The sequence below is a fragment of the Porites lutea genome, chromosome 3, assembly GCF_958299795.1.
Source record: "Porites lutea chromosome 3, jaPorLute2.1, whole genome shotgun sequence".
NCBI classification, from domain to species: Eukaryota; Metazoa; Cnidaria; class Anthozoa; order Scleractinia; family Poritidae; genus Porites; species Porites lutea.
In genome coordinates, this window is record NC_133203.1 from 51,353,145 (window position 1) to 51,379,464 (window position 26,320).

A 26,320-nucleotide genomic window follows, 5' to 3' on the forward strand; every position below is an offset into this window, starting at 1 on the left:
ATTTTTTGTTTAATGCTTTTATTTTTATGACGAAACATATTGACGAAACTCATTTGAGTTTATGACACTACTTAGTTATTTTTTTTTTAAAAAAATTGCTTTAAAGTTACAGCCCTTTTGGGTGAAAATTTTTCAAATATTCATTGTTAATTTAACATTATAAAAAGTCCATTCCAGTTTGTAAGTAATTATCAATATTAAAGTATTTAGCAATCCATGTGACTGCATTGTTGAATGAAAAGAATCTAAGGGCCCTTTCCAAAAGTCAGAACTGGCCGGCCAGACCAGTCATTTTGAAAATGAAATATTAGTCTTTTCTGGAAATTTTTTACTGAAAACTCATCACATCCGTGCATAAATATACCATTTACAAATAAACTGATCTGGCTGAATAGTTCCTGATCAAAAGTGGAATTCTCCTTACGACTGAACTGGTAAGGCCAGCCAACTCTGATAAATTGTAAGCGCCGTTAGTCTCTCTCTTGGAGCCAAGATGGGCGCGATCGAATAAGGCAGGCAGTATTGATCACTCGTAACCTAATATGCTTTTTTCTGAAAATTTTTGTCCTTTGGGGATCAAAGTATCAGTGGGATCAAATGCTATAACAAGACTATCTGCTAGCTGAAAAACAAATTTAAGGTATTTTCGTAAACACTTTGAGCTAGGCTTTCCACATCTTCTCCACGGCATCCCGCAACAACTTCCAAGACTTGACTATAAAACAAACAAACCGCAAAAAAACAATAATTTCTTCAATAGTAACTTAACATCTTTATGCATTTCACAGTCGTTAGGATCAAAAGTCAGCGGGCTCGTTCCCAGACTCCCATTTTCTTTGAAAAGCCTAATAACTCTATTGACGTCCTCGGAGCTCCCGCGCTTTAAAACTTCCTTCAGGCCTTTTCTCTCGACCCAATTGACTGCATCTGGTACTCCGGGGATGATGACTCTCATGACTTTACATAACAGAAAGTAGTGAGTTCCTGCTGTACTTACACAATGTTAGCGGGCTCATTTCGTCCCTTGACGCAGAGTCCCTTCTCCCATTTTTCTTTCTTTTTGGTTTCAAACTTTGTTTTGATGTACTTAAATCCGGCGTGGGTAGGACGTATATCACACCATGGCGCATCTGAACACGAAATAATGATATTAATGAAAAAGATAGATGTATACACGCTAAAAATACGTTAAAATCTGTCTGTCAGGTGCCTGTCTCATGAAACCTCAGTTTGGAGATACTAGCCATTAACTGGAAGGGCAACCGCCCAACACAGAGCTCAGTGCAAACAAAAATATAAACATTATTGACTAACTGCAACAAAAAGTTTGGCTGGACTAGCCAGCACGGCAAATAAATAAAGAAAATCTTTTATACGAAAACCATACCTGTTTCAAGTAACAGTCTATCGGTAGGAATTGATTTCATGGCCTCAATGTTCTCTTCAGTTTTCAGCGAACTAAAAGACAAAAATGATCTTGGAATCAGAGCACTTGAGATGCGATATAAATCAACGCCCTTCACGTTTTACACCCACATTCAAGAAATTGAAAATGTAACCTGATAAGGTGTGTGAACAAGGAGCCATCAGAGGAGCCATCAGAGATCCCGCGTCCAACTACGCCATTTTTTTAGAGTTTTTTTTACCGCACCTGATTTTATCCGCTGACCAGCAAAATCATACAAGGACATATTTTTCTAGCTTGTGCCAAAGGAAACCGGGTGGTTAAGGGTACACATGGCTGGACTGAGCATAAGCAGCTTAGCTTAACATGGAACTTAGCGAGCAAACCAAAGCGTACAAACAGGGATAGGTGAACCCTGCTTCATGAGACCGCGAAGCTTAAAATGTAAACTAGTAATCCAAGAAAATAAAGTTGACATGGAATAAGCTTTACCGTTTACACCCCAGCCTAAAGTTAAGCACAATGTCGTCATACTATAGTGGTTGAAAACTGCGTCTGACTTACCATCCTGTGATACCGATGTATAAACCTTGATCCAAATAATCAGCTGCCTCTTCCTTTGTGCCGGTGAAACAGTGAGCCTTAAAATTAAATAACAGGGTCGTTGGACATAACTCACACCACCTTTGAAGTAAAGAGTGCATGACATTATTATGCGTCAAGAACGTCATCGACGTCGTGGGTCTTTGTCTTGGTTTAATCTTCTATCACCGAAAATTAATAACTATTACTTTTTTCCTTGGCGCAGTCATTTTCAACTGCAGACAGGTATTACTCTTCCTTCCTTCCTTCCTTCCTTCCTTCCTTCCTTCCTCCCTCCCTCCCTCCCTCCCCTCCCTTCCTCCCTCCCTCCCTCCCTTCCTTCCTTCCTTCCTTCCTTCCTTCATGCTTGCTCTCTGAGCAAGTTGTGCATGGTAATGAAGATAAAGGCAATTATGCATCAAGACTCGAAACATGAACATTTCTATGAAGTCCTTTCCCTTCCTCCTCTCTGTCTTTTCCCACAATTCCATTGTTGTCCTTCCTTCTTAGCCTATCGAAATTTGTTTTTGTTCTTTTTACTTCACTAACAATCCTTAGGCGCTTTCTTTAGTTGTAGGATAGTGTGTTGTATTGCTGGTGACGAATGCCAACTTACCACTCCTCCAACAAATCTGTCCCTATTTCGTCTTATTATATCTAATAAAATCATAAAAAAGAAATAAGATACATCGCACTAATGAAATAGTAGATTATTTGATGACACGCCAAAGGTAAACTAAACTTGAGAAAAAAAAATGTTGACGTTTCAATTCTCCAAACAACAACAACTTATTTGGCTAGGTATAACATAATTCAGAGCATTTTTCTAGCGGGTTCGTTTTGCAGTTTAAAAGCAGATGCGTGAATCCAAACTGTAAAAAGCCCCAGATTTCGATATCGCCGGCGAAATCATAAGTCCCGTGCAAACGGACGCAATATTGTTGGGAGTTGTTGCGTCCGTTTGCACGTATCTAAAAGTTTGACCGGTTTCAAACTTTGCGCAACAACTCCCAGCAATACGCAGCCACATGCAACAGGGCGTACAAACAGACGCAACTTGCAAGCAGCATTGTTGGGAGTTTGTTAGCCAACAATGTTGCGTCCGTTTGCACGGGGCTTAGAGTAAATATTTTGTATCCGAATTTAATACTGTCGCATTAAATGTTGTGTGTAAACGCTTGGGATTCTGTACAACCTAATAAATCTGTAGTAAATCTGGAAAAACTCCTCATAGTGTAAACTTAATTTTAAACGGTTTCTGCAGCGACATCTGCATCTTTCCAAATACACTAAAAGTAAAAAAATATTTCATGGGATCCTTAATGCAACTGAGCTTTATTACTTCATCCGAATTTCACATGTCCAAAATTATGGCAAGGTGTAATTTAAAACTTGAAGTTTTCACATATTCTTATTATACAAATGCAAAGGATGAAATTAAAAGTTATATATTATAAGTTATTCTATAATACATATTTTTAGTATTTCCTGGCAAGACCTTCTACATTAAGTGTAATTGCCATCTTGAAAGCTTACACCCAAGCATCACTAGACGCATCGGTGGTCCAGGTTCGGGAAGAGGCTGACGGTTCCATTTCACTGCGTGCTGATAGATTATATGCGTCATAACCCACTTACAATAATGTCGTGGAATTAATCTTACGTTACTAATAATATACATGAAAAAATTTCTCGATTGTGATTGGCTAAGAGAAATGCAGTTTTTTGGTAACACAGTGCAGAAAAAAGGCAATTTAGTGCAGAAAAGAGGTAACAAACGAGGTACTCTGATTGGTTAATAAACAAAGGAACTCACTGAGAGCCAATCAAGTGCGCCATCTGAATGGCGTAAAATTTGGATCCGCTCTTGACCAGTTTCGAGCAACAACCGCAATGGCTTGCGTTTGTAGCAGATTTGCTTTTGCGACCGCAACAACTATAGAGGACATGAAAAACTGCTCCAAAAACGAAAACACTGCAAAAAGCACCGATTTTTGGCTCCCTGTTGGGAAGAAGTGGTGCTTAGAGAAGAAAATTACAGATGAAATAGAAAATTATGAGCCGGCTGAGCTTAACACTTTGCTCGAGCATTTCTACGCCGAAGTAAAAAATAAACAAGATGAAGATTATGAACCAGAAAGCCTCAAAGTAATGATGGTATCGCTTGACAGACACTTAAAGAACAAAGGCTACACCTTGTCCTTTGTACGTGACCGAGAATTTAGTTCGTCCAAACAGGTGTTGGAAGGCAAAGCGAAACAGATTCGCTTGGCTGGCCGTGGTAAGCGTCCAAACAAAGCTCGACAAGTATCAGAGGAGGAAGAAGAAATTCTCTGGAAGAGCGGAAAACTCGGAGGTAATAACCCAGAATCTTTAATTCAAACAATGTGGTGGCTCCTTACCCAACACTTTGGTCTTCGTGGAAGGCAAGAACACCACGGAATGAGACTGGAGGATTTCAGAATCATGAACGGTGACGACGGCATCGAATTTGTTGAGTTTGCAGAGGGGCCTACGAAAACAAGACCTGGAGGTTTGAGTGCAAAGCCAAGATAGTTCCAGCCCAAAATGTTTCAGACCGGGGAAGGAAAATGTCCAGTTGCTTTATTTCGTCAGTACATTAGCCGTAGACCTTCCAATCTGAGGACGAGTGGTCCATTTTATCTCTCGATAAAGTACAACAGACGAGCCGACGACGAAATTTGGTACAAGGTACAGCCCATGGGAGAAAATAAAATCAACTCCATGATGAAGAGCATCATCTCCGGAACCAGCTTTGAGACATCTGAGAAGCGGTTTTCCAATCACAGTGCTCGTAAAACAGTAGTCAGCAAAATGAAAAAGGCGAATCTCGAAAGGTCGGCAATTGCAAAAGTCACTGGTCACAGAAATATCCAATCTTTAGATGACTATGATGAAGCAGACGAAGACGAACAGCGACAGCTTTCGTGGGCCATCTCACGAAAGAACAGCACACCGAAGCCAGCGGGTAATACACCTGGTCCTTGTACTTCAAGTGCAGTAATTCCTCATAAGATGAGTTCACAAGCGCAGAATGTAATGAATTCCTTCACCAACTGCAATGTAACATTCAACCTCAACAAGACTTCGCCTACCATTCGCCCTTGCAAACGGCGATTGCGTTTCATCGAAAGTGACTCCGATACAGATTGAACGATTCCATGAACTGTTTAGCCCGTTTCTGCGGCTTGTAAACTTTAAAAACGTCGAGAAAAATGTTGTTTTGACTGCACGTGTGATGATATTTGCAGCACTTGCATAAATTATTTTTGCACGTGGTTTACGTGATTTTAAAGCTATCTCGCATTTTTTTCATGAATATTATTAATAAGTAATCACATGATTTTTCTCGTGCAATTTGGAATAAATAAGCACTCGTAAATTTTTTCAAAGACCACAAATTGCACTCGCCCTACGGGCTCGTGCAATTTTGTTAGCCTTTGAAAAAATTTGCTTGTGCTTATTTATTCCAAATTGCACTCGAAATCATGTGATTACCTGTGCAAATAGTATGTTGTGAAATTTGAATTTTATAGAGATATTTTTCAGTTTTGCTGATTAACCAAACTCAACTTCAGTCGCATTGAATGCGGGCTTATTTCGAAAGAGCATATGGATCTAAAAGAGGAAGGCGGCTCGCTGAGTTGCGACTGATTAGTCCCTCTTTGTAGATTTAAACCTCACCGATGAAATCTTGATGTGCACTTCTCGAATGTAAAAACATTGGCAGTTTAGTTTCTTCAGCTAATTGAAACTGTTTCTCAAAATATCTAAAATGCAAAGCAAAAAGAAAAAAAAAGCAATTAAAGATACATATACAGGCAAAGTATGCCTTCTTCAAACACTGCATGGAACATTAGATAACCTGGGACTCGCAAGGAGAGCTACAAATGATTATTTCACTTTTCATCAGTTTGAGAAAGATTATCAGGTTGATACATTTAACTATTGTGAGGACGAACCAGCTAACACAAAAATCATATAAGCCCTTTTTGAGATAAGGAAATTATCTTGCAACACATGCTCTACTGATACAAGTAGTTATGAAGCACAGTGGTTACCAAGACAGTGGAGTTTACCTACTTTAACTGAATTTCCTTTGGACAAAAATGAGTACGGTCATAATCTGAAAAATACAAAAGAGCAAAAGAGTTGACTTCAAAACTGGGTTGCCATAGTAGCGACGTACACTTCACGCTTACTTTAAACCTTTTGACAAGGTAGCAGAAACTATTTATGTTAACTTTGCTTATCTTGGTATATAAGAGAGGGCTTATTGCGTGGTTGTTTGCAGAGTTGTTTCTATATATATATATATATATTTATTTTGAAATATAAACCCGTTCTTAATGATTTGAAATTACGCTAATTGCTCGCGCGTGCTACGAATTACAAGAGCCATTATAATTGTAATTACAATTACGTCTGTGACGTAATAAGTTAATAAAAACACTTTGCTATGCCTGAAGAGCCGCAACAGCGGTGAAACGCGTAGCGCAAAAGTAAAGAAGACTTTCGTTTTTCATTATTTTTAGTATATATATATATATATATATATATATAGAAAATACCGAGGTGCTCCAATGGCACAAAGCTGATAACTGTAAAAGCACCATTTTATCAATGACAAAGTTGTAAAAACCTTTTCATTGATATTCTTTGTTTGTATCCTCTCCGGCTCACTCTAAAGCTGAATTTTAATAAAATTAAAAGAAGCTTACTAGCAAGCTAAATTACCTTCTATGAAATAGTAATACTTCAATGTTATAATTATGCTACATACATTACATATGAGAGAGATGTTTCCAGTCATTCACAGGGTCGGCTCGAAAGGAAAAATCTGAGTACTCCAAACAGGAGTCGAACCTATGACCGTCTGGTTACTCAGTCCAGATGCTCTACCACTGAGCCACAGGAGACTTGTGGGGGCTGAGACCAATAAACTAGGTTTCTCCCGAACTGCCTCCGTCACTGGCTGAAAAACATCTTTCTCAACTATTCACTAGGCTTAAAATTCACCATCACATTTCTGGCATCAAGTTATAAAATTATAATATCTACTGGTAGTAGTATGGAGCGCACAAAAAGCATATAATATGCTTCTGAGCGCACCAACAAGGCCTCATTTTTGAGAAATTGTTATCTTGAAATACATTAGTGTCGATGATGTCACATCTTTTTGCTTTAATTTTTGCTTTTGTTCTTAAATGCCGTTGATTAACACGTTGGACAGGTTTTCTAGTTATTCCTAGGTGGATGATTGTCGTCATTGGTTGATTCAAGTTGTCGAAGAAAGAAGCGCTAACCCGCCTATGAGTTCAAAACGCTGAGTCTAACGTAATTATGCAAGTTCTATTTCCTGATGCTGTCGTTGTCCAACCAATAGTTCTAGTTCCCCATATTAATGAGTTTGAAGGCAAGCTAACTCTCTATGGTCCTATGTCACCAATTGATGATAAGTGATTCTCCACTTTAGAGATCGGCGCTGGATCACAGGAGGCTTGGTCGCTGATGTTACAACTGGGTTAGGGTTTAGTTTCATGTTAACTGGGTCACACTCTGGCACTGTGCTTATCCTGAAAAAATCTACTTTGATGATCCCTTACCTAAACCACATTCACCAACAGCTACCACTTTTCCTTTATTGTCCTGAGCGATAGTAATCAGTTGATGAAGATAATCACTTGGATCCAGTCCATCTTGTTCAAATTCACTACAACGTGTTGGGTGGCAACCAACAGTGCAGTGAAAAGATGCTACACGGAAAAGAAATCAAGGAGGCAAGAGATCATGAAGACAGCGTACAACAGCAAAGAGAAAACTTTGAAAGAGTAATAAAAATAGCTACCATTTGTTCTGGCAAGTTCTAAAGCATTTTGACTTTCAGTTAAATTTCCTGCGGTGATAATCATCTGGAAGAGAGACAAGGAAGTGGTTAAGTACATAATTTACCATATTTCATAGATTATGAACAGAAATGGTAATGCATCAGGGTAGAAAATTGCTCATGGTAGGAGACTATCTACTCGCTTGACTGTTAGCCCGAGTAGCAGGCGCTTAATGAGTAAGGGGCGCCAGAAAGGATGCGTCCTTCCTAGTGCATGCTACGCAGAATACTTCACTTTTAAACAATGTCCATCTCGTAACGCAGCAGACATATAGTTACAATCGACGTTGATAACGTGACCAGCCATGTTTGATCCACAACCGGTAATAGAAACCAGAACTCGTAACCCGAAACCCGTGAACAGCGGTCTTAGACAGGAGGGAAAACAATGACTGGCGGCTTCACAAAGAGAACAATTGTGATTGAAGCGTTAATATAAGGTTCCAGACAAAGAATTGAAAATTTACAGTCAAGACATTTTAGGAAAACAAAAAAAAAGTTCACATCGAAAAACCACCAGAATAATCAAGTTTACAAGGGTGGAGAGGAGAGGAAAGGTTTGCGCACCAACCATGACAAAGCTTGGTTATTAAGATTAAAAGCTACCCCTGGACTGGAACGAAACGATGCGGAAAATTTGTCCTTGTGTTTATCCGCCTTCATTACTATCAACGAGGAGTTGTAAAACCCAAGCGAATTTGCATTACGAAGATATCGTGACCGAAATAAAAACAACGAAAGAGGAGAGATTTCAACAGCTTAGGTATACCCTCGATTATCTAAACTAGTTTTCAACCTGCTTCCAGAGGCCGTCACCTTTTTCAGCAATAGGTGCTTAGATTCTGGGGCACGCTGTGGTTCAAGCAAGTTTTGAATTTTTAAAAATCATTACCGTGTTTTTACGCTTAACGACTAGTGCTCAAAAGAAATTTATACTTCCCAAGTACTCGTAATAACAACAACTACCATGGCTTCTTACACTACTTTTGGTATTTTATTCCTTACAAGAAACATCATCACATTGAATGGGCAGTTTCCCTCCAATGGATGTTTTAACACTGAACTCTAAATTTACATGGGGTTAATGTGGCTTTTGTACTTCAATTTATGACTCAGAATATTGCCAATAAACGTCCTCTTCTAATTAGACTAATTTTACACGCTTTCTGTTTCTATTGGTTACACAATCAGCGGGTAGCGCTGATCCATCCCTTTATACAAGTTTATTCCGGCATTTAGCGGACTATGTTGGCTCCATTAGGAGGTCCGGGAGGGTAGTCACCTTTGTATCCTCCACCCTGTCCAGTCCCCTTTCCCGAACCTTTATTAGCAACTGTTTGGCCGCTGACTTTGATGAAGATCATCCGGGCGCCAGTTACCGTGTACAATCTATACGCCTCTTGACCAGTTGGTGGGTAATTTGTCTCGCTCTTGGCAGCTTGCCCAGCATGATTACAACAACCGCATGTTGGGATAAGTATCATAAAAGAAATATTATCTTTTGGCTTCTGAGACGTACAGTAGACATGAGCTGTGGCGCGGGCGGGTTGTGGACTGCTTGGTGTACAGCGTTGGTTTGGGCAGTTGTAAACACAACACTTTGGTGACAGAATTACCCGTGCACATTTTCCACAGTTCACCAGCGCTTCCAGTTCTCACTGGCGTTGCGATAGTTGTTGCACGATCACCAGTTGTTAAAACTGCATGAGTAAAGGCCAATGACCATTTCGGCTTTAATCGATAGGTTCCGTCACGAGGATCATCAAAAGCGTCTTGAAAAGCTTGTGGAGTAATGCCAAAGCACTCTGGAAAAGAAGGACACGTACCGGATGATGACGCCATGTTTCTCAGGATGTGTAATCGTGGACTGCTTTCCTGTGCTTTCCCTGTTCTAACTGATAGGACTGTTTATATGCAAAAGGATGGCTTGGGCGTGACATTGTTAGGTATTTAAGATATTTTCCGCATTCGAAAGTTATACACCAACAGATCTCAAAACAGCTGACGTTTATCGATTTCAAGCCGTAGAGTGGCTAGCATTCGAGTTCCCTCCCCTACAATCTCTTTGCAGCTTGGTGGCTCCAGTGATGTTTATACTTGTCACTGGAACAGGATTATTATCCTCTTGTAAAAATACACTCGTTGTATGCTTCCTCACTGAGCGTATGAGTCCATGACTGTTCTTTGTTGTTAACATTCTGTATTGCCTTATTCTTATATTTTGCAAAATTTTGTTTTCAGCAACTGATTATGTTTTCCCATTAAGTAAGTTTTACTACTGAACAACGATGTGGATTTTTTTAAAACAACTTTTACGATAATAGCTGACGTAAACCAAAGCTTATTTGCTACGAACCTGCCTGATTTTTTACTTAACGATCAACAGCAAGTTTTAACACACGTAATATTTACATCCGCTCGTTAAGTAGCGGATACAAACTATGCACTTCCCGTCCTACTTGTTTCATTCTTGTGATGTTGAAAAGTGCCAGGAGCAAAATGTTCAGACAAAAAGTACTACTTTGCAAAGCCTTTTTAAAATTTCGACAAACAAAATTCATATTGAGACAACCATTTTGCCGTCATTCCAAAGTAATGAAAACAATCACCTTAAGAGAAAAGAAGTCATTAGTCATCTCGGGAGTAAATATTCAATAGTTGTTATTTAGAAAGGAAATATGCATTACTGACCAAGGGTTAGATCAGTCAGCATGGCTGGATATTAGCCAAGTTCTTTTTCAAGTTTTCATGGACCGAGGTGAAGCGGTTGAGATCATAACAACACAAAAACGAACAAGATTAATATTCATCCATCTTGACCGAACAAGCTTTGTAAATTAAGGATTATGTGGCGGCCAAGACAACTTTTTTCTTCTAAGATCAACGCTGGAAATAAAGGCCCATATCTTGCACGCCAGTGCAGTCAATCACAACAAAGAATTAGTGTTATTTTGCCCGCTTGCGGATTCAGCCACATAAAAGCAAGCCGGCTATTGCATTAATGTAGCTAGTTTAGAAAACAAAACCTGAAAGGAAAAAATTAAAAATGCCTGAGCTTTTGACCTCTTTTAAACTCTTTCTCCTGTTCATATAAAGTGCTATATTATCCAGAAGCAATTTGAGCTAATTCAAGCCAAATCTATGCTGTATATAAGCCTCCCTTTTTTCTGAAAGTAAAAAACTTTCGGATGACATCGTGTCGAAGTCCACAGTGTAGTACTTTAACTTAAACTGTATTGAATTCGTTGCATGTTATCAATTAATATGTACACAAAAAATATAAAATACGTTAAATAGAGAAAAAAAAGTAAAATAAATAAATAAATAAATATTGCAACTGGGGCAGGAGACAGGACAATGTCCCAACTGATATCTTGCCCCAAGAACCAAATGAAACAAGACGCTACGGAGCGTACACTTCGGCGTCGTGGTAAATGCGGAGGAATAGTAAGAAATGAAATATGGTAAGAGTAAGGTGTTAAGTGCCATTGTCTGAGAAAACCGGGCAGAGGCCACGGATCGAGGTCAACCGATTCCTTTCATCTTTCGGCTGTTTTCAACCTTCATTGAGACAGGATGAATGGCAGTATTCTTAAACTTCATCAGCTTTTAGTTTCCGAGATCAGACCACCCCCCCTAAAAACCAGCCGACAGCAACTGAAAATACGTTTAATTTAGATGCTTAACTTCGCCAACGCGTAAAATTTTTTCGCGCGCTGCAAATACCTCCAACTTCAGGATACTGTCATTTCGATAGACCTGCTATGATTCTAGGTCATCAACGGCCACTTCCAACCATTTATCAATGTCTCAAAGGCAAAATAATTTGCACATAGAAAAATTTTGAAATATTATTTGCTTGATGAACCACTTTTTCAAAAATCGTTTTCTCACAAAGGCGGCAGTTTATTAGGAAATTAAATCCCTTCTTTGTACTCATTATTACCCCTACTATACATGTAAAAAAACAGAAGTTTGGGACCTGGTAAATTACAAACGTTGTTAACGAGAGTTAAAAGTCCATTTTATCGCCAATATCGGGCGAAAGGTCATGTCACGGAAAGTTTGTCACGCATTCTAAATTGACCAAGACTTAAATAAATCTTACTGAGAAATTCGGTACATTACAAAATACAAAATTCAGCTTCTTATTAAAAAAGAAAGTTTATAAAATAAGGCTATCCGTCAAACATCAGCATTCTTTCTTTGAAAACTGTCTCCGTTTTGTTTACATTTGCGCGATGGCACAACGCCAGTTTTACAGTCCGCAGATTCTTCGGGAAAAAATAATAAAAAGTAAAAAAAGTCTTTCGGGGAATTTTCGATATCAACTTGGCTATTAGAATGACGGCTGAATTCAACTGACAAAAACTTTGACATATTAATTTTTATGGGGCTCTCTTTAAGAGAAACTTGAATAAGTTTTCTTTACTTTTTTGGATTTCACCTGTCAGTCATCCTAATTACAAAATTTTCACACACGCTTCGGAAAATATTCATCACTTTCTGTCGATGTTAAAAAACGATAGCATCTTCAAAATGAGTTGCTCCTTTTTTCCCGAAGATTCACATTGTGGACCGGCACCGGGAAAAGAGGATATTACTATCGTTCCAGTAAAGTCGTGTGCGAATAATATATTTGACCACCTGTCCGCACTCGGTGTAAGTGGAAAAACGCAAAGTCGAAATACGCAAATTGTCGAAGCTGAAGTCCTTTTTAACCGTGGCGGTTTTATCGCGCCCAGCTAAAAACAGGTAGACGAATTGACTGAGTGCCCACGGCATAGATATCTCTTGACCTATGGATGGCCGGGTAGAAAGCGATTGACATGTTTTCATCCTGATCATCTGGGAAAGCTCACGAAGTAGAATAATGCTCGACGCGTCAACCTGGAAATGTCGAGAAGCATAAATTTCTTAGAAAACCGTTCAGTTCTACTTGGAGCAGGTATGAGAAAACATTAGTACATGCATTGATAGAACACTTCTTGCTGGAGAACATTATCAGTGACTTACAGTTATCATAACTGAGCTTGGGTAGCCTGTGATTGTACAGAAAGGATCTTATTTTTTTGGTATCTTGAGTAGGAACCCTAGTTTATTTCCATCACGACTGTGTAAAGAGTGAGAAAGGAGTGAATGTTCCTTATTTTTCCACCCCAGCATTTTTTGTGAGAGAAAACAAAATCAGGACACGTTATTTATTTATCTATTAATTTATTTTGCCTTGGCCTCGTTAGTTATATGTACAAAGTGCAGAAAAAGACACTACCAGATACGATAAGTAAAGCAACTTGAGACAACTGTAGTGGTAAGTTCATACTACCTTGATTAGCAATTTTACATTACAGTTAAATTTGAAAAGCGAATGACACATGTAACTAAATCACATGAATAAAACGCATAGTGGTTACCGTGTGGCACTAAATTTTTCTCGTGGATGTTAAATTTTGCGGGGACTTTGTTGTGAATTAATGAAGACTTAACAGCAAGAGAGGATAAAGGGGACAGAAAAGGCATCCCCCATACACACCCTATTCCACAGGTAATTCGTCTCGAGTTATTTTTAACACCACAGATCTCAAGGGGGATTAGACAACAGCCAATCACATAGCGCGAATGTGTTCTGCGTGGATGACCCACGCTCAGAGGCACGCATCCTTCACGAATTGACGCAGAACAAAAAGGCGGAAGACGAGGAGATCGATATTGCTATTCGTTTTGTCGACGAAAACGACTGCAGAGAGATTTCTCCTAAAGCTGTGCCAGCGAAACGGAAATTTAAAAAAAATCGCCCTTCCTCTCTTGTATAGAGCTAACAGTACAGCAGGGAAATCCTTAACACACTGAATATTCTCTCAGGATCATTTATAATTTACAGTTTGAAGAGAGCAATTTTTGGTTTGATATTTATTCTTTTATTAGTCTTTTATTATTCAACAAAAATAACAATTGGCGTCCTACTTGCTTTATTGTACAAACGACCGGCGAAATTTCTCATTTTATTAAAGCACTGAGGTTACGACATGTTTTGCACGGCGTTTAGTCATGCGAAACCTCCACGAAACATCCACGCAGCGCGCGAGGTAACTTTATCCCGATTCTAAAAATAACTCGAGACGAATTTCCTATGGAATAGGGTATGTATGGGGGATGCCTTCTCTGTCCCCTTTATCCTCTCCTGTTAACAGCTATTTCGAGAAAGGTTTTGGGAAAAAATGTGCACCCGACAATCCTGAAAGGTTTGGGATATTATCAATACACTGATCCTGACACTGTAGCTGTCAAACCTACTTACCTACCTAGCTGGGAAGGTCACTTAGAAGCAGAGAGTATACGGAAGGAAGTGTACAGTGCAGTGGATCTTCAACACCCAGTTTATTCTGAAGGCCACAATATTTGCTTGATGGAAAAAGAAAGAAAGCTTAAAAATCTCAAAGTGGTAGACCTAAAGAACATCTGTACAAATCTCTCTTTGACGACCACTGGAAATCAGCAAAGAAAAGTTACCTTCGTAAACGCCATTGAGGAGTTAGTTAATTCTCGTTCATGTAGCAATTTGTTGTAAGACATCGACTGTATCGGGGTAGATTAACTTGAGACAGTATGAGAGAAGCCTAGATGACTCAGTCAGAGACCAGTTCAGTGGTGGCGCAATTTTTTACGATTGCTATTACGGCATTTTGACATCGTATATAGTAGTTAAGAGTGTGTATTAAGGACACCTTAACAATCGCTACAAATTTATGTAAATTTATGTAAATTTATTTATTTACATACGCCCCTAATTAGCCTAAATATTCAGTAGAGCGATTTTCGTATAACCTTGAAACGAAAACAACAAAGGAACAGAAATAAAGCGGTTTGATTAGTTTATCGAACGGATACAAACGCACGTGACTTTTGGTTGGTTAAGCAAACGCTCGGGTAAAAAAAGTTTATGCCCGAGAACTTTAAGAAATCAATGGGATACTTCGCTTTGATGTCATACTGCAACAAGATTGGCCAATCAAACAATGCTTTCTTCCCTTTTATTGGGTTTTCTTTGGCGGGAAAACGAATAGTCCATGTTTCGATCTTTTCATCCATTGGCTTTTAAAACAAATAACGAACACTTACTGAAACGATTTTCAAGGTCATACGCAAATCGCTCTACTGAATATTTAGGCTAATTAGGGGCGTATGGTTAACCAAGACCTTCTAACCCGTTTTTTATAACCTTTTGACTTAAATGAGGGTAAGGTATGGCTTGTTATTAGAAGCGGGCACGATTGTTTTCCTTTTTTTTTTTTACTGACCATAGATGAAGGCAAAACTGTGGATAACGAAATCACTAGGCAAAACAGCGTGGCAGAGTCTGCCCGGTAGACCCCTTCGTTCACCTGCTAGCTAGGTCAATCCAACTCACATGAAAATTACAACAAGGAAGGTGTTTTTTAACCTCTGGAGCCCTGTTAAAACGCCGCGGTTTGCTAAGGCTGGTTTAATTGGTTGCGAATAAACCAATCACCATCTGTGGGATTGAGCGGTGTGAACTTGGATATCCCTCGCTAGCTTATCCCGCCAATCGATTTTTTTGTTTTAGCTCAAAACCATTAAATTCGTAATCTACGTGCGTCACAATCTCCGATGATCTCCTCATGCGCCTGCTTTTCTGGGAAAAGTTTTTTATTTGTTATCCAAGTGTTCGGCGGCGAAAAAAATGTGGATTTCTTTTATCCAATCATTAGTTTTTCATTCTGAGGCCCCCTCTTTATCCATGGTTTCCATGTGGGAAATTGGCTTGCCTTGCTCTTCCAGGTATCTCGGCCATGGCTGCCATGTCTTAATTTGGTCATGGTTAAGAGGATATGTTTTTGCGAAATAGTATTTTATTCTCGGCACTTATCCTTCGTTTCAGTGGCTGATAAGAATAAGTACATGTAAAGGGATTTTATACGACGGAACATGTACCGAGTTCATGGCGGTCTTTTTGTTCAGTATCAAGAATTATGCAATTTGATACCGGCATCATTCACTTCTGCTCGAAACGGGTTCCACAATTCGCTCGCATTATGCGTTTATCGTTGTTGTTGTTGTTTTTATTTATTTTTTAATTCCTTTTTGTATGAATAGAGATAAATGTTCAACGTTTTTACCTTTCTGACCAATAAACAATCGAGGAGTTAACATTTCTTTGAGTAATGTTAAATATGTGCGATCAAACAGTGCGTGACAAACTGGCCGTGACGTGACATATCGCCCTCATCGGTGATAAAGTGGACCTCAAACTATCGCTGACAGCGCCTCTAATTTACCAGGTCCCAAACTTCGGTTTTTTTACATGTATAGTAAGGGTAATAATGAGTACAAAGAAGTATTTCATTTCCTCACAAACTGCCGCCTTTTTGAGTAAACGATTTTTGAAAAAGTGGTTCATCAAGCAAATAATATTTCAAAATTTTTCTATGTGCAAATTATTTTGCCTTTGAGACATTGATAAATGGTTGGAAGTGGCCGTTGATGACCTAGAATCATCGCAGGTCTATCGAAATAATAGTATCCTGAAGTTGGAGGTATTTGCAGCACGAGAAAAAATTTTACGCGTTGCCGAAGTTAAGCATCTAAATTAAACGTATTTTCAGTTGCTGTCGGCTGGTTTTTAGGGGGGGTGGTCTGATCTCGGAAACTAAAAGCTGATGAAGTTTAAGAATACTGCCATTCATCCTGTCTCAATGAAGGTTGAAAACAGCCGAAAGATGAAAGGAATCGGTTGACCTCGATCCGTGGCCTCTGCCCGGTTTTCTCAGACAATGGCACTTAATTTGTGAAATTATGGGATTTGTCAGGATATTCTGAAAAGACCAACATCCAAGAGGCCTACTTGCCAAAAACTAGCATTTCGGGACAAATTGTCTCTGAGATACTAGCCCAGTTATGCTCTGATGACTCCATACAAATCCTTCTAAATTTGACTTGGGTCTTAACGTTTACACCTAGGTCAAATATGAGGTTACTGGCGGTGAATAACAAGTCTAACAAAACAAACAGTGAAAAAAGAATTCTCTATTTTTCTCAGTCACATCAGGCTTCAAAAACAACATAGCAGTCTCATATACTGATTAAAGAAATGTAAGGCATGGGTAAGGAGTCAATTACGTTGAGCATGGAATTGGCTAAAGCTCAATGTTACGAGTTCGAATGTTTTGAGGATAATTATTCACTGACTATCAGCACGCAGGGATGTCGGATTAACTCAAGGAAGTTTAATACCAAAGAAACATAGCCTTTACAAAGCTTTAAAACACAGCATCCGCCAACACAAACTTGACTTGAACTTAAGTAAAACTAAACAGCCTCTGCCAATAATAACAAACTCTCACTTGAACTTCCGGTATCTTACGGCTTCCGCCAACTTGTAAACACAGAACTTGAAAATCGTCCTTCGTCATACTTGACTAAACACAGCAGTCCAGCGCGTGGGAAAAAACTTACTTCGTCAAAAGAACTCGCTTGGAACTTGTATACCGTTTAACTCAAGCTTCTAGAAAATACTAAACAGGCGAATAGTAGTAGCTTTTCGACATATTTTATGATTTCAGTAACGGATGCAAATCTGCTGGCTCATGCTGAAATGTAAACATGCCCTAATTAATTTTTCATGAATACTTACTACGTAACACTCAACAAAGACAAAATGTCTTTGTGCAGCCTTTTGTAACGTTAAATTCATCATAAAACAGTTCGAAGGAGGTATCACTCTTGAAATGTTTTTCAACACTCGAAGAGGAATTTCTTGTCTCCGCGTGGCCACGTAATATCCTCCATTTATTCCTCGAGTAAATTAAAGACTAAACTCGAAGTGATCTCAAGATATCGCGAAGTAGTCCGGTCTCATTTCGTGAAATAGCCGAAACAAGCCTAAAAGTCACGAACTTGCTCGCCCAATCTTGGCCAAAACTAGTGCATCATTTCCTAACTATTTTTGATATTTCGAACTACCCTGGGTGGTAGTAGCGCAATCGGCTAATCCCTCAGCTAGCTATCGATCTATACTAAAAGGAGTGTTTTAAATAGTTTTTCTTTGCATAAGGTATATGGTAGTTAAATTTGCATGCTTTGCGCGTGCGATGGTGTATTTCCGTTTGCCGGAAAAATCTTGATGGCCGAGATCTACGTGCCCTGCTTTGGCTTTAAAAATAAGGACCAGGTTTTACAAATCCTGTCTATTCTCCAGTGGCAATAGGTCAAGTTTGAGTAACCGATCCTTATAAGATATGTCTTTCGGATAATTCAAAATAAACTTCATAGCTCTGCGCTTGATACTTTCTAAAAGAAGTTTGTCCTTACAAGTGTAAGGGGACCAAGTTTCACTAGCGGATTCCAATTTGGGTCGAACAATTGAACAGTATAAAAGTTTCCTGGTGTCAGTGTAACTGATGTCTCTGCAGATTCGGCGAATAAGGCCAAGAGTATGGTTTTGCTCTCAAGGAGGTCTGATTTACGTGTTAAGACCACGGAAGGTTGTCCAGAATGGTTATGCCCTAGTCGTTGGTTTCGCTAGCTGTGGTTAGTAGGGTCCCATCTAGGTGGTATTCTTTGTATGACGGTGATTTTTTCCTGGAGATGTTTAGGGCCTTGGCACTTTGGCACGATGAGGCTCATTGCCAGATGTGACTCCAGTTGGAGAGAAGTTTCTTAAGAGAGATCTTATATCAGAAGGCTTCGAAATAATCTTGTATAATTTGGAGTCGTCAGCGAAATTGCTATTTTATAGTCATGTTAGGTGCATCGTGGAATATTGTCGATATTGGCTAGAAAGAGTAAAGGACCCAATAGGGAGCCTTGAGCTACTCCAGAAGTAAGTTGAAGCAAGTTGGAATAGGTACCCTGTAGCGCTTCTCGCTGAGATCTGTTGGAGAGATAGCTCTGGAACCATTGTCTCTACTGGCCTGATATACAAAAGCGAGACAACTTGTTGATCACGGTTGAGTGGGGGACTTTGTCGAACGCTTTGGCAAAGTCTAAATAAACCACATAAATCTCTTTGCCTTCAACGAAGGCATTAATGACTTCGTGATTGACTTGAACAAGCTGAGTGACAGTGCATTATGTGCAGATAACAATGATTGAAAACACACCTTTCAAAGCTTTTGGACCAGATAGATAATGAAGAAATTTGACAATAGTTTTTGGCTAGCGCTGGGTCATCTTTTTTGAAAACAGGACAAACATGTTCCAGTTTCCACTGATCTGGGAATTCACCCAGTGACAGCGAAAGGTTGAAGAGACGGCAGAGAGAAACGGAAATTTCGGGCGCCGTTTCCTTTAGCAATCGACCTGAAATGTTGTCCGGACCAGGCGCTTTGGCTGGATCGATGTTATTCAAAACTTTTGCCACCTCTGTATGATGATAAAATAAGTTCGCTTGAGTGGTCGGCGAGTATAGCAGTAGTCTCCAGGGGGAATCAATTGTGCCAAAAAGTCTGCTTTGTTTTTGTGGTTAGATACAAAATGTTGGCCGTCTCTCAGAAAGGTAGGTGCACGATTCTGTTTTGTCATAGATTTGACGAAGGACCGCAAGCGTTTAGAGTTATTAAGAAGAGATTCTCTCATTTTGGTGGAATAGTGCTTTTCTTGATCTTGATAAGTGCTTTAACCTCGCGTCTTAATTATTTGTCTGAACTTCTGGCCATCGCGCTTCCACTTTTTTACTCCAGTTCTCACTTTGTTTTTGACTTTAATTAATTAAAGAAATTCCTGATCGATCCAGGGATGCTCATTTACATTTCGCGCTTTGCTTTTTGGAATGTGTAGGTCGACAGCCGTGAGAAATACATGAGACAGGTTGGGAAGCGAAGCGTTTATATCGTTTTCCACAAAACGTAAATCCCAGTCAATTAAACTGAGTTCACTTTTGAGGCCTGACCAGCCAGCTTTCTAGGAATAACATACTTGTCGTTTGACTTGGGGATTTCTTGCGATTCGCACGTCAATGCAAAATTTGATGATTTAATGGTCTGACTCCAAAATATCGTAAAATCCTACGATGTTAACAATCTTATCGGGAATGCTTGTGAGCACCAAATCCAATAAATTCTCCTGTCGCGTTGGAAAATTGACAACTTGCCAGACAAAGTGATCCTTGATTGACTTGGTGAAGAGGTTATAAATGCCGCTATCGGTGGAAGAGATCCTAATGGACCAGTCAATATTTGGTAGGTTAAAACCACCAACAATGAAGAGTTGATCCAATTTCGCCCTGGAACCTTCGCGAAGAAATTTTGTAAACTCAGTCAAGCACCAACAGTCAGAGGATAGAGGGCGGTAGAATACTACCATTAAGATCTTTTTATTACACGATGGACGAAGCTTCCGACACTTAAAGAATTTCAGCCGAAGTTTCAATATCAGGTCTTTTAAGGCTTGGAATAGTATTACGGACTGCTAAAAGGACGCTTCCTGCACGGGGCGCTGGTCAAAAGTCTCTCCTATTAATGGCAAAGTCTATGTTGGGCAGAATCTCGCAACTGATAATTAACTTCCGTAGTTAATAATAATAATAATAAAAATAATATAGATTCTTATTAAGCGCATTTCTATCCTCAATCCGCTTTACATTATGAAAGCCGATTGAAGATCATTACATTTCTAGTCTATTGTGACATTATACATCAAGTATTGTAAAACTTTAAAAATGCTAATTGTAAAACTTTAAAAATCCTAAAACGTTAAACATGAAAATCAATTGTAACATTGTACATCAAGTATTGTAAAACTTTAAAAAAAAAAATTCCTAAAATGTTATGTTTGTAAAAACTTAAAAAAAACCAACTTGTAAAACTTAAAAATCCTAAAATGTAAGGTATGAAAATCAATAATCAAGAATTGTAAAACTTTAAAAAAAAAACCTAAAATGTTAAGCATGAGAATAAATTGAAACATTTCCTGAATAGAAATGTTTTAAGTTTTGTTTTAAATGTTGTAACACTGTCCGCATTTTTGATATATTCTGGGGTAGTGTTCCATAACTGAGGTGCTGCAGTGGAAAACGCGCGTCCTCCATATGTTTTGGATTTTATGGCGGGGGTGCATCATAGCGAACGGGATGACCATCGTAGAGCTCTTGATGGATGATAATCCTTAATCAGAGGTTCCAGATATCCAGCAGATTGTCCATTTAAGATCTTATATGTGATAAGAAGAATCTTAAAATGAATCCTTGCTTCCACAGGTAGCCAGTGCAGGCTCTTTAATAAAAGTGTAATGTGGTAAGAGCTGCGGGCTCCTGTTATCATTCGAACTGCGGTATTCTGAATTCTTTGTAACTTATCTCTCTGGTATTTTGGGATGTCATATAAGAGACTATTGCAATAGTCGAGCCTGGAAATCACAAGGAAATTCACCAACATTTTCAATCCATCGGAAGGAAGGTACTTCCGAATACGACCAATTGATCTTATGGCATGACTGGCTTTCTTGCACATTTCGTTGATATGTTCAGTGAAAGACAAGGTTTTATCCATGATGACACCCAAATTCTTGGCTTTTGTTTTCACTTCTACTGAGGTGTTAGCTAATGATAATGTTTCGTAAACTGTAGGTTGCTTGCTGAAACGCGACGTGAAATGTAATATTTCAGTTTTTCCAGGGTTGCACTTTAACATATTCTTAGTGTTCCACGCAAAAACATCATTGATGCATCCCTTTAGAACACCGACAGAGTCAACGGATTGTTTAGGATCGTCAATGATGATGTAAATTTGGGTGTCGTCCGCATAGAACATGGAGTCGAGACCGTGGCTACGTATAACATTTTGGAGAGGTGCCATATAAAGAGAGAACAGCAGCGGCCCGAGTATTGAGCCCTGGGGAACGCCATACTCTAAACATCGTTGCGGAGATGTTGCAACCGCTATGGAAACTCGCTGAGATCGGCCAAGCAAGTAAGAGGAGAACCATTTTAGAGCTGTTTCTGTGAAATTAAAATATTTCCTTAGCCTCGCGAGGAGAATTTGCTGATCGAGGGTGTCGAATGCTGCGGACAGGTCAAGTAGCACAAGTATTACTTCACCGTTGGTGTCAAGAGTCTTTAGGATGTCATCGGTAACTCTAAGTAGCGCAGTCTCTGTTGAGTGATATTTGCTATAGGCAGACTGTAAGGCAGGAAACAGGTCATTGTCATTCAAGTAGTTGTGAACTTGGATGGCAGCTGATTTTTCTAATACCTTGGAGAGGAATGGTATGTTAGCTATAGGTCCGTAGTTGGCCAGTAAATGAGGTTTAAGATCAGGTTTTTTCAATTTTGGACGAACCAGGGATGTTTTTAATGAGGTTGGAAAGATCCCATTTGAGAACGATTGTCTCACGATTCCGCTGACCATAGCTAGTACAGAACTTATGTTATCTTTAATAACATGTGTCGGGATCGGATCGAGGGAGCAGGTCTTGTTTGAGAGGGATGATAGGACGTTCTTGATGCTTTCATTTGATGGCGGCGTAAACTGAGGAAATTCACAGTTAGCTATGTCTCGGTAATAGCCAGCAAATCCGCGTTTGTGGCAAGAACTCTGAGAACTTATAGTTCGTCGGTCTTGTTGACCGAGCGTTTGGTCGTGCGTTCATGTAAGACAACTGATGTTTAGTTGTGCTTCAGTATCATGACGACAAGTCCTAGAGTTTGCGGTGGACGTTGAATCCGCGATGGGGCTAGGGTTTGGATGGATTAAACCTTGTAATTTCAGCCTACTTAGTTGGAAAATAGCGCATGAGTTGCTGTAGAACAAGATAAGGCTATGGTTGAAAGAACCTGTAGCTGACACCGACATTGCCACGAACAATAATGCGCTAAAACTGGTTGTGATTTGTAAAACATCCGGGGGTACGGCTTTCCTGTAGATTTATCATCAAGTTGGATAATAACAAGAGAGAATGAGCTCATTCTCTCTTGATAACAATTAGTATATATGGGCTGATTAGACTTCTCAGGCTAACAAGAAGAACAACGTGAAAAACTTCGTGTCTCGCAGAGCCTTTCCGCGCCGCCATCTTGCCTGCAATTCAGTAGACAAGAAAAGATAAAGGCTAGTCGTCAATTTCTGACAACTTTGGCAACAAATTGCGGAGTACAGTTTTTTATTGAATGAATAATTGAAATAATCGTTTTCTGAGTATTTCCATGGACAGGCTTATTGGATGTTATAGATGTTTGGTTGGATGGATCTTCCCCTTTTTATTAGAAATATATCTTCAGTTAATGCTTTCAAGAAGGCTCTTAAAACTCATTTATTTCAGAAGGCGTTTCCCAGCCAATTTATTGTTTTTATTCTCTTTATTAAGAAGGATTTGTATATAGGATTTTAAAGATTAATTTTTATTTTTAAATTGTTATTTTTACTAATTTTTAGGAACGATCTGTAAATTTTGTTTTTGGAATATGTACTAGGATTTTAGGATTTTGTTGAGTCAATGTTATGCGCAGATGAAAATTTCTTTCCCTGGATTGATATTTGCACAATACAAATCAATAAATGTTATTATTATATTATTATTATTGATGGGGATTATCCTTTTTATTTCTTTTAGTATTTTGTTCCACGGCAGTTTTAAGTTAATTATTAATGTATGATGTCAATTTTTAAATGTTAAAATTTTGTTTTTTCCATACACTTCGTGTAAACTCTTCACCTGAATACTGACAGAAAGTCCATATTGAGATGGAGAACTATTTATTCAGCAAAACGTTCTTTTTGAAGCCATATTTAAAGAATATAACACAAAATGAAGGTGATGCTTTTTGAAGCTTGCGACTGCAATGATTACTATCTTCATTTACCTTAGTTTGTATTTCTGAGGTTGCATCACCATCTTCATTCAATGTTTCATTCCTTTCAAAGGTAAAGATGAACTCAACAAACTGACCTGCTCCCAATGTGGAGGTTCTCCATGGCTCAGTTGGTAGAGCACTGCATGTTTTTTTAAATTTTGATATTGCAGAGACCATGAGTTCCATTCGAATCCCATTGGAAATCCCCTATTATTATTATTGGGGGAAGGGGGGTGCTTGATTTGCTATTGCTTTAAAATTTTGAAGAGGGCTGTGATAATCATATCTTCATTTCATTTTTGTATTTCTGCAGCTCACATTACCTTCATTCTATCGATCTTCATCATCATCATCACCTTTACCATTACTTTTATTATTATACACACATTACCTTTTCCACACCTGTATCAGTTGCTCTCTTTAGAACCTCTACAAAGTCATCTACATTTTTTTCAAAATATAAAATATTAGTTTTTAAAATAACATGATTTTCTTAATTACTAGAACAGTACATAACTTCATTACAAAACCTAACCTTCATGAGCCTTCTTCCCGTGATAAATACCTTTAAACATTGAATCTGCAAAATAATCATGCGTAAAAGATAGCGTTGTTCTTTCTTTTCTTATCCTTGCCTACTGAAAAACGGCTTCTAATTTACCTTATTAGTATTTTATTGAAAAAAAAAATCCAAAATTTATAATACCTGTTAGATTCACCCCAATATCTTGTAAATAAGAAAAGATATTAGTATTGGCCAGGGTATCGTTACTTCAGCGAACAAACATCATGGAAAACAACAAGATCGGCAACAGATTGAAAAAATGACCAAAATCAAGGCTAAAACATCAACACACCAATGAATCGAAGCAAACCTGCTGTCGCCATCTTGGAAATCATTGTAATTTATATTATAGTAGGTTTTATATGACATGAAACATGTTTGTTTAAAACGCCGCTGAATATACTATCGCTTTTTTGGCGCGGCCTTCGTCCCCAGTGTCTTCTCGTTTTCCAATATGGTGGCTACAGCACATGACATGTTTGTTACATCACGTACAATGCACCGCTAAAACTCCGCTGGACTTGTGTTGCGTAGGCCAATATTAAAAAGGTCACCCGATTCACTCAAAGGGTACTGGGTATCACCCGTAAAAATGATACCCAAATTACCGGGTATCACCCGCCATAGTACGTACTATAGTACGACTGAGAAAGTGCTGTACCGGATGGTGCAGGATGATGGATAAAACGTGTTGTAATTGCACGTTTATTGGTCTTATTATAAAATCTGTTGCAGCACGCTGTCACTGAGGTTATATTTTAACGTGCAAAGCAGTATTAAATGGGCCGGTAAGTTGTGAAAGCCTTTATTTTGTTCATTATTTTTGCCTTCGATGTTTACCTATCCTTTCTGGTGTTGTTGACACTTCAACAGACCAGTTCGTTTGGTTGCAGGCGGACACTGCGGTAAGCAGGAGAAGAACAGCTTAGTGCGAGCATTTCGGATGATGCCGGTGAACAGGATCGCGACGATTTACGACGTGGACTGATCTTTAGCATCTTGGGCAGCTTACCATTTCGCTTTCGAACCTCGCTTTCAGCGATAATTAAGCCAGAAAACCTCTAGATGTAAACTTAAGCTTAACACTGATCTTCGCTATAAAAAGACTGTCAAGAGTAGACGATGTGTGTGCCAAGTTACGACAACCTGTTCTAACGACAACTTTTCTAAAGAAGGTTCGTTTTCAAAGAACCAAAGAACAACAGGTGTCACCTCTGTGACTCCGAAGCTGGTATTCTTCGTCGTTGCTTGGACTGCAGTGCAACAGCAAAGGTTTGCGAATCTTGTGCAATTTCACGACAAATTAGATATTTTTTCATCGTCTGGAAATCCTTAAGGTACCTAAGTTGGTCCCTGATCTAGGTACGTAAGTTGGTGTAAGTTGCAATACTGAGTACGAGTTGATTGAAAATGTAAATTTCTACAGGTTCAACCCGCACTTCAAATCAAATTGTTGTAAATCCAGTCAATCCCCCTTATGCTTTTAAACTTCATGCTAATTATTTTATTTTTGAAATAATGTGTGGTAGGCACTAAGAGAAAGCATTTGCATTCTCAGCTGCTCTAACTGCAGCATCTCATTGAAGTTGCTTAAACTTGGCTAGAAACTGCTCTCAGATCCCTTTGTCAACTACGTTATTTGTCAGTCATTACAATTTATCATTTTGCTTTTTTTTTCAAATTATTATCTTATTAAATTTTATGTATAGAAGTTGCAGTGGACGGTCTAACATAATTTTATAAATATATACCTGCCTTAGTATCACGTGCATCCCTTGCAGCTGCCTCTAAACAAGCCTTGGTTTCTGTATTAGCGTGTGTGCACCACCATCACAAAGATTTTCCTTACTTCCCGTTATTCTATGGTTTTACACACCCCATTTGAAACCAATGTATGCATTCGAAGCTGCCCCCATTGTTGGTTTGTCATTTTCAGTAGATTTCCTTTCGAAATGGTTGAAAAACAAGTTTATTTAAACTAGTTTGCATGAAATATAGGGCTAAACAATGCATGTTTGATCCTTGTTTCATGCTTTATGTGCCAGATTTGTTATT

General features: G+C 38.8%; 1 protein-coding gene across 2 annotated transcripts; it reads right to left on the bottom strand.

The window, feature by feature from the left end:
• Nucleotides 1-116: 116 nt before the first annotated feature.
• On the bottom strand, nt 117-24,796 carry LOC140931421 (deoxyribonuclease TATDN1-like). 2 transcript variants are annotated; one of them, XM_073381239.1, is made up of 13 exons: nt 24,558-24,796; nt 24,407-24,427; nt 24,236-24,280; nt 24,092-24,141; nt 7,857-7,920; nt 7,615-7,764; nt 6,092-6,134; nt 5,693-5,778; nt 2,604-2,644; nt 1,970-2,046; nt 1,388-1,458; nt 998-1,130; nt 117-715 (listed from the first exon to the last, which is right to left on the bottom strand). In XM_073381239.1, the coding sequence occupies exons 1-13, from the start codon at nt 24,598-24,600 to the stop codon at nt 619-621; spliced, it is 921 nt and encodes a 306-aa protein (XP_073237340.1). In that variant the 5' UTR covers nt 24,601-24,796; the 3' UTR covers nt 117-618. The 2 variants fall into 2 exon arrangements, with proteins under 2 accessions (XP_073237340.1, XP_073237341.1); XM_073381240.1 differs by lacking the exon at nt 24,407-24,427 and having other exon boundaries at nt 24,558-24,795.
• Nucleotides 24,797-26,320: the final 1,524 nt, after the last annotated feature.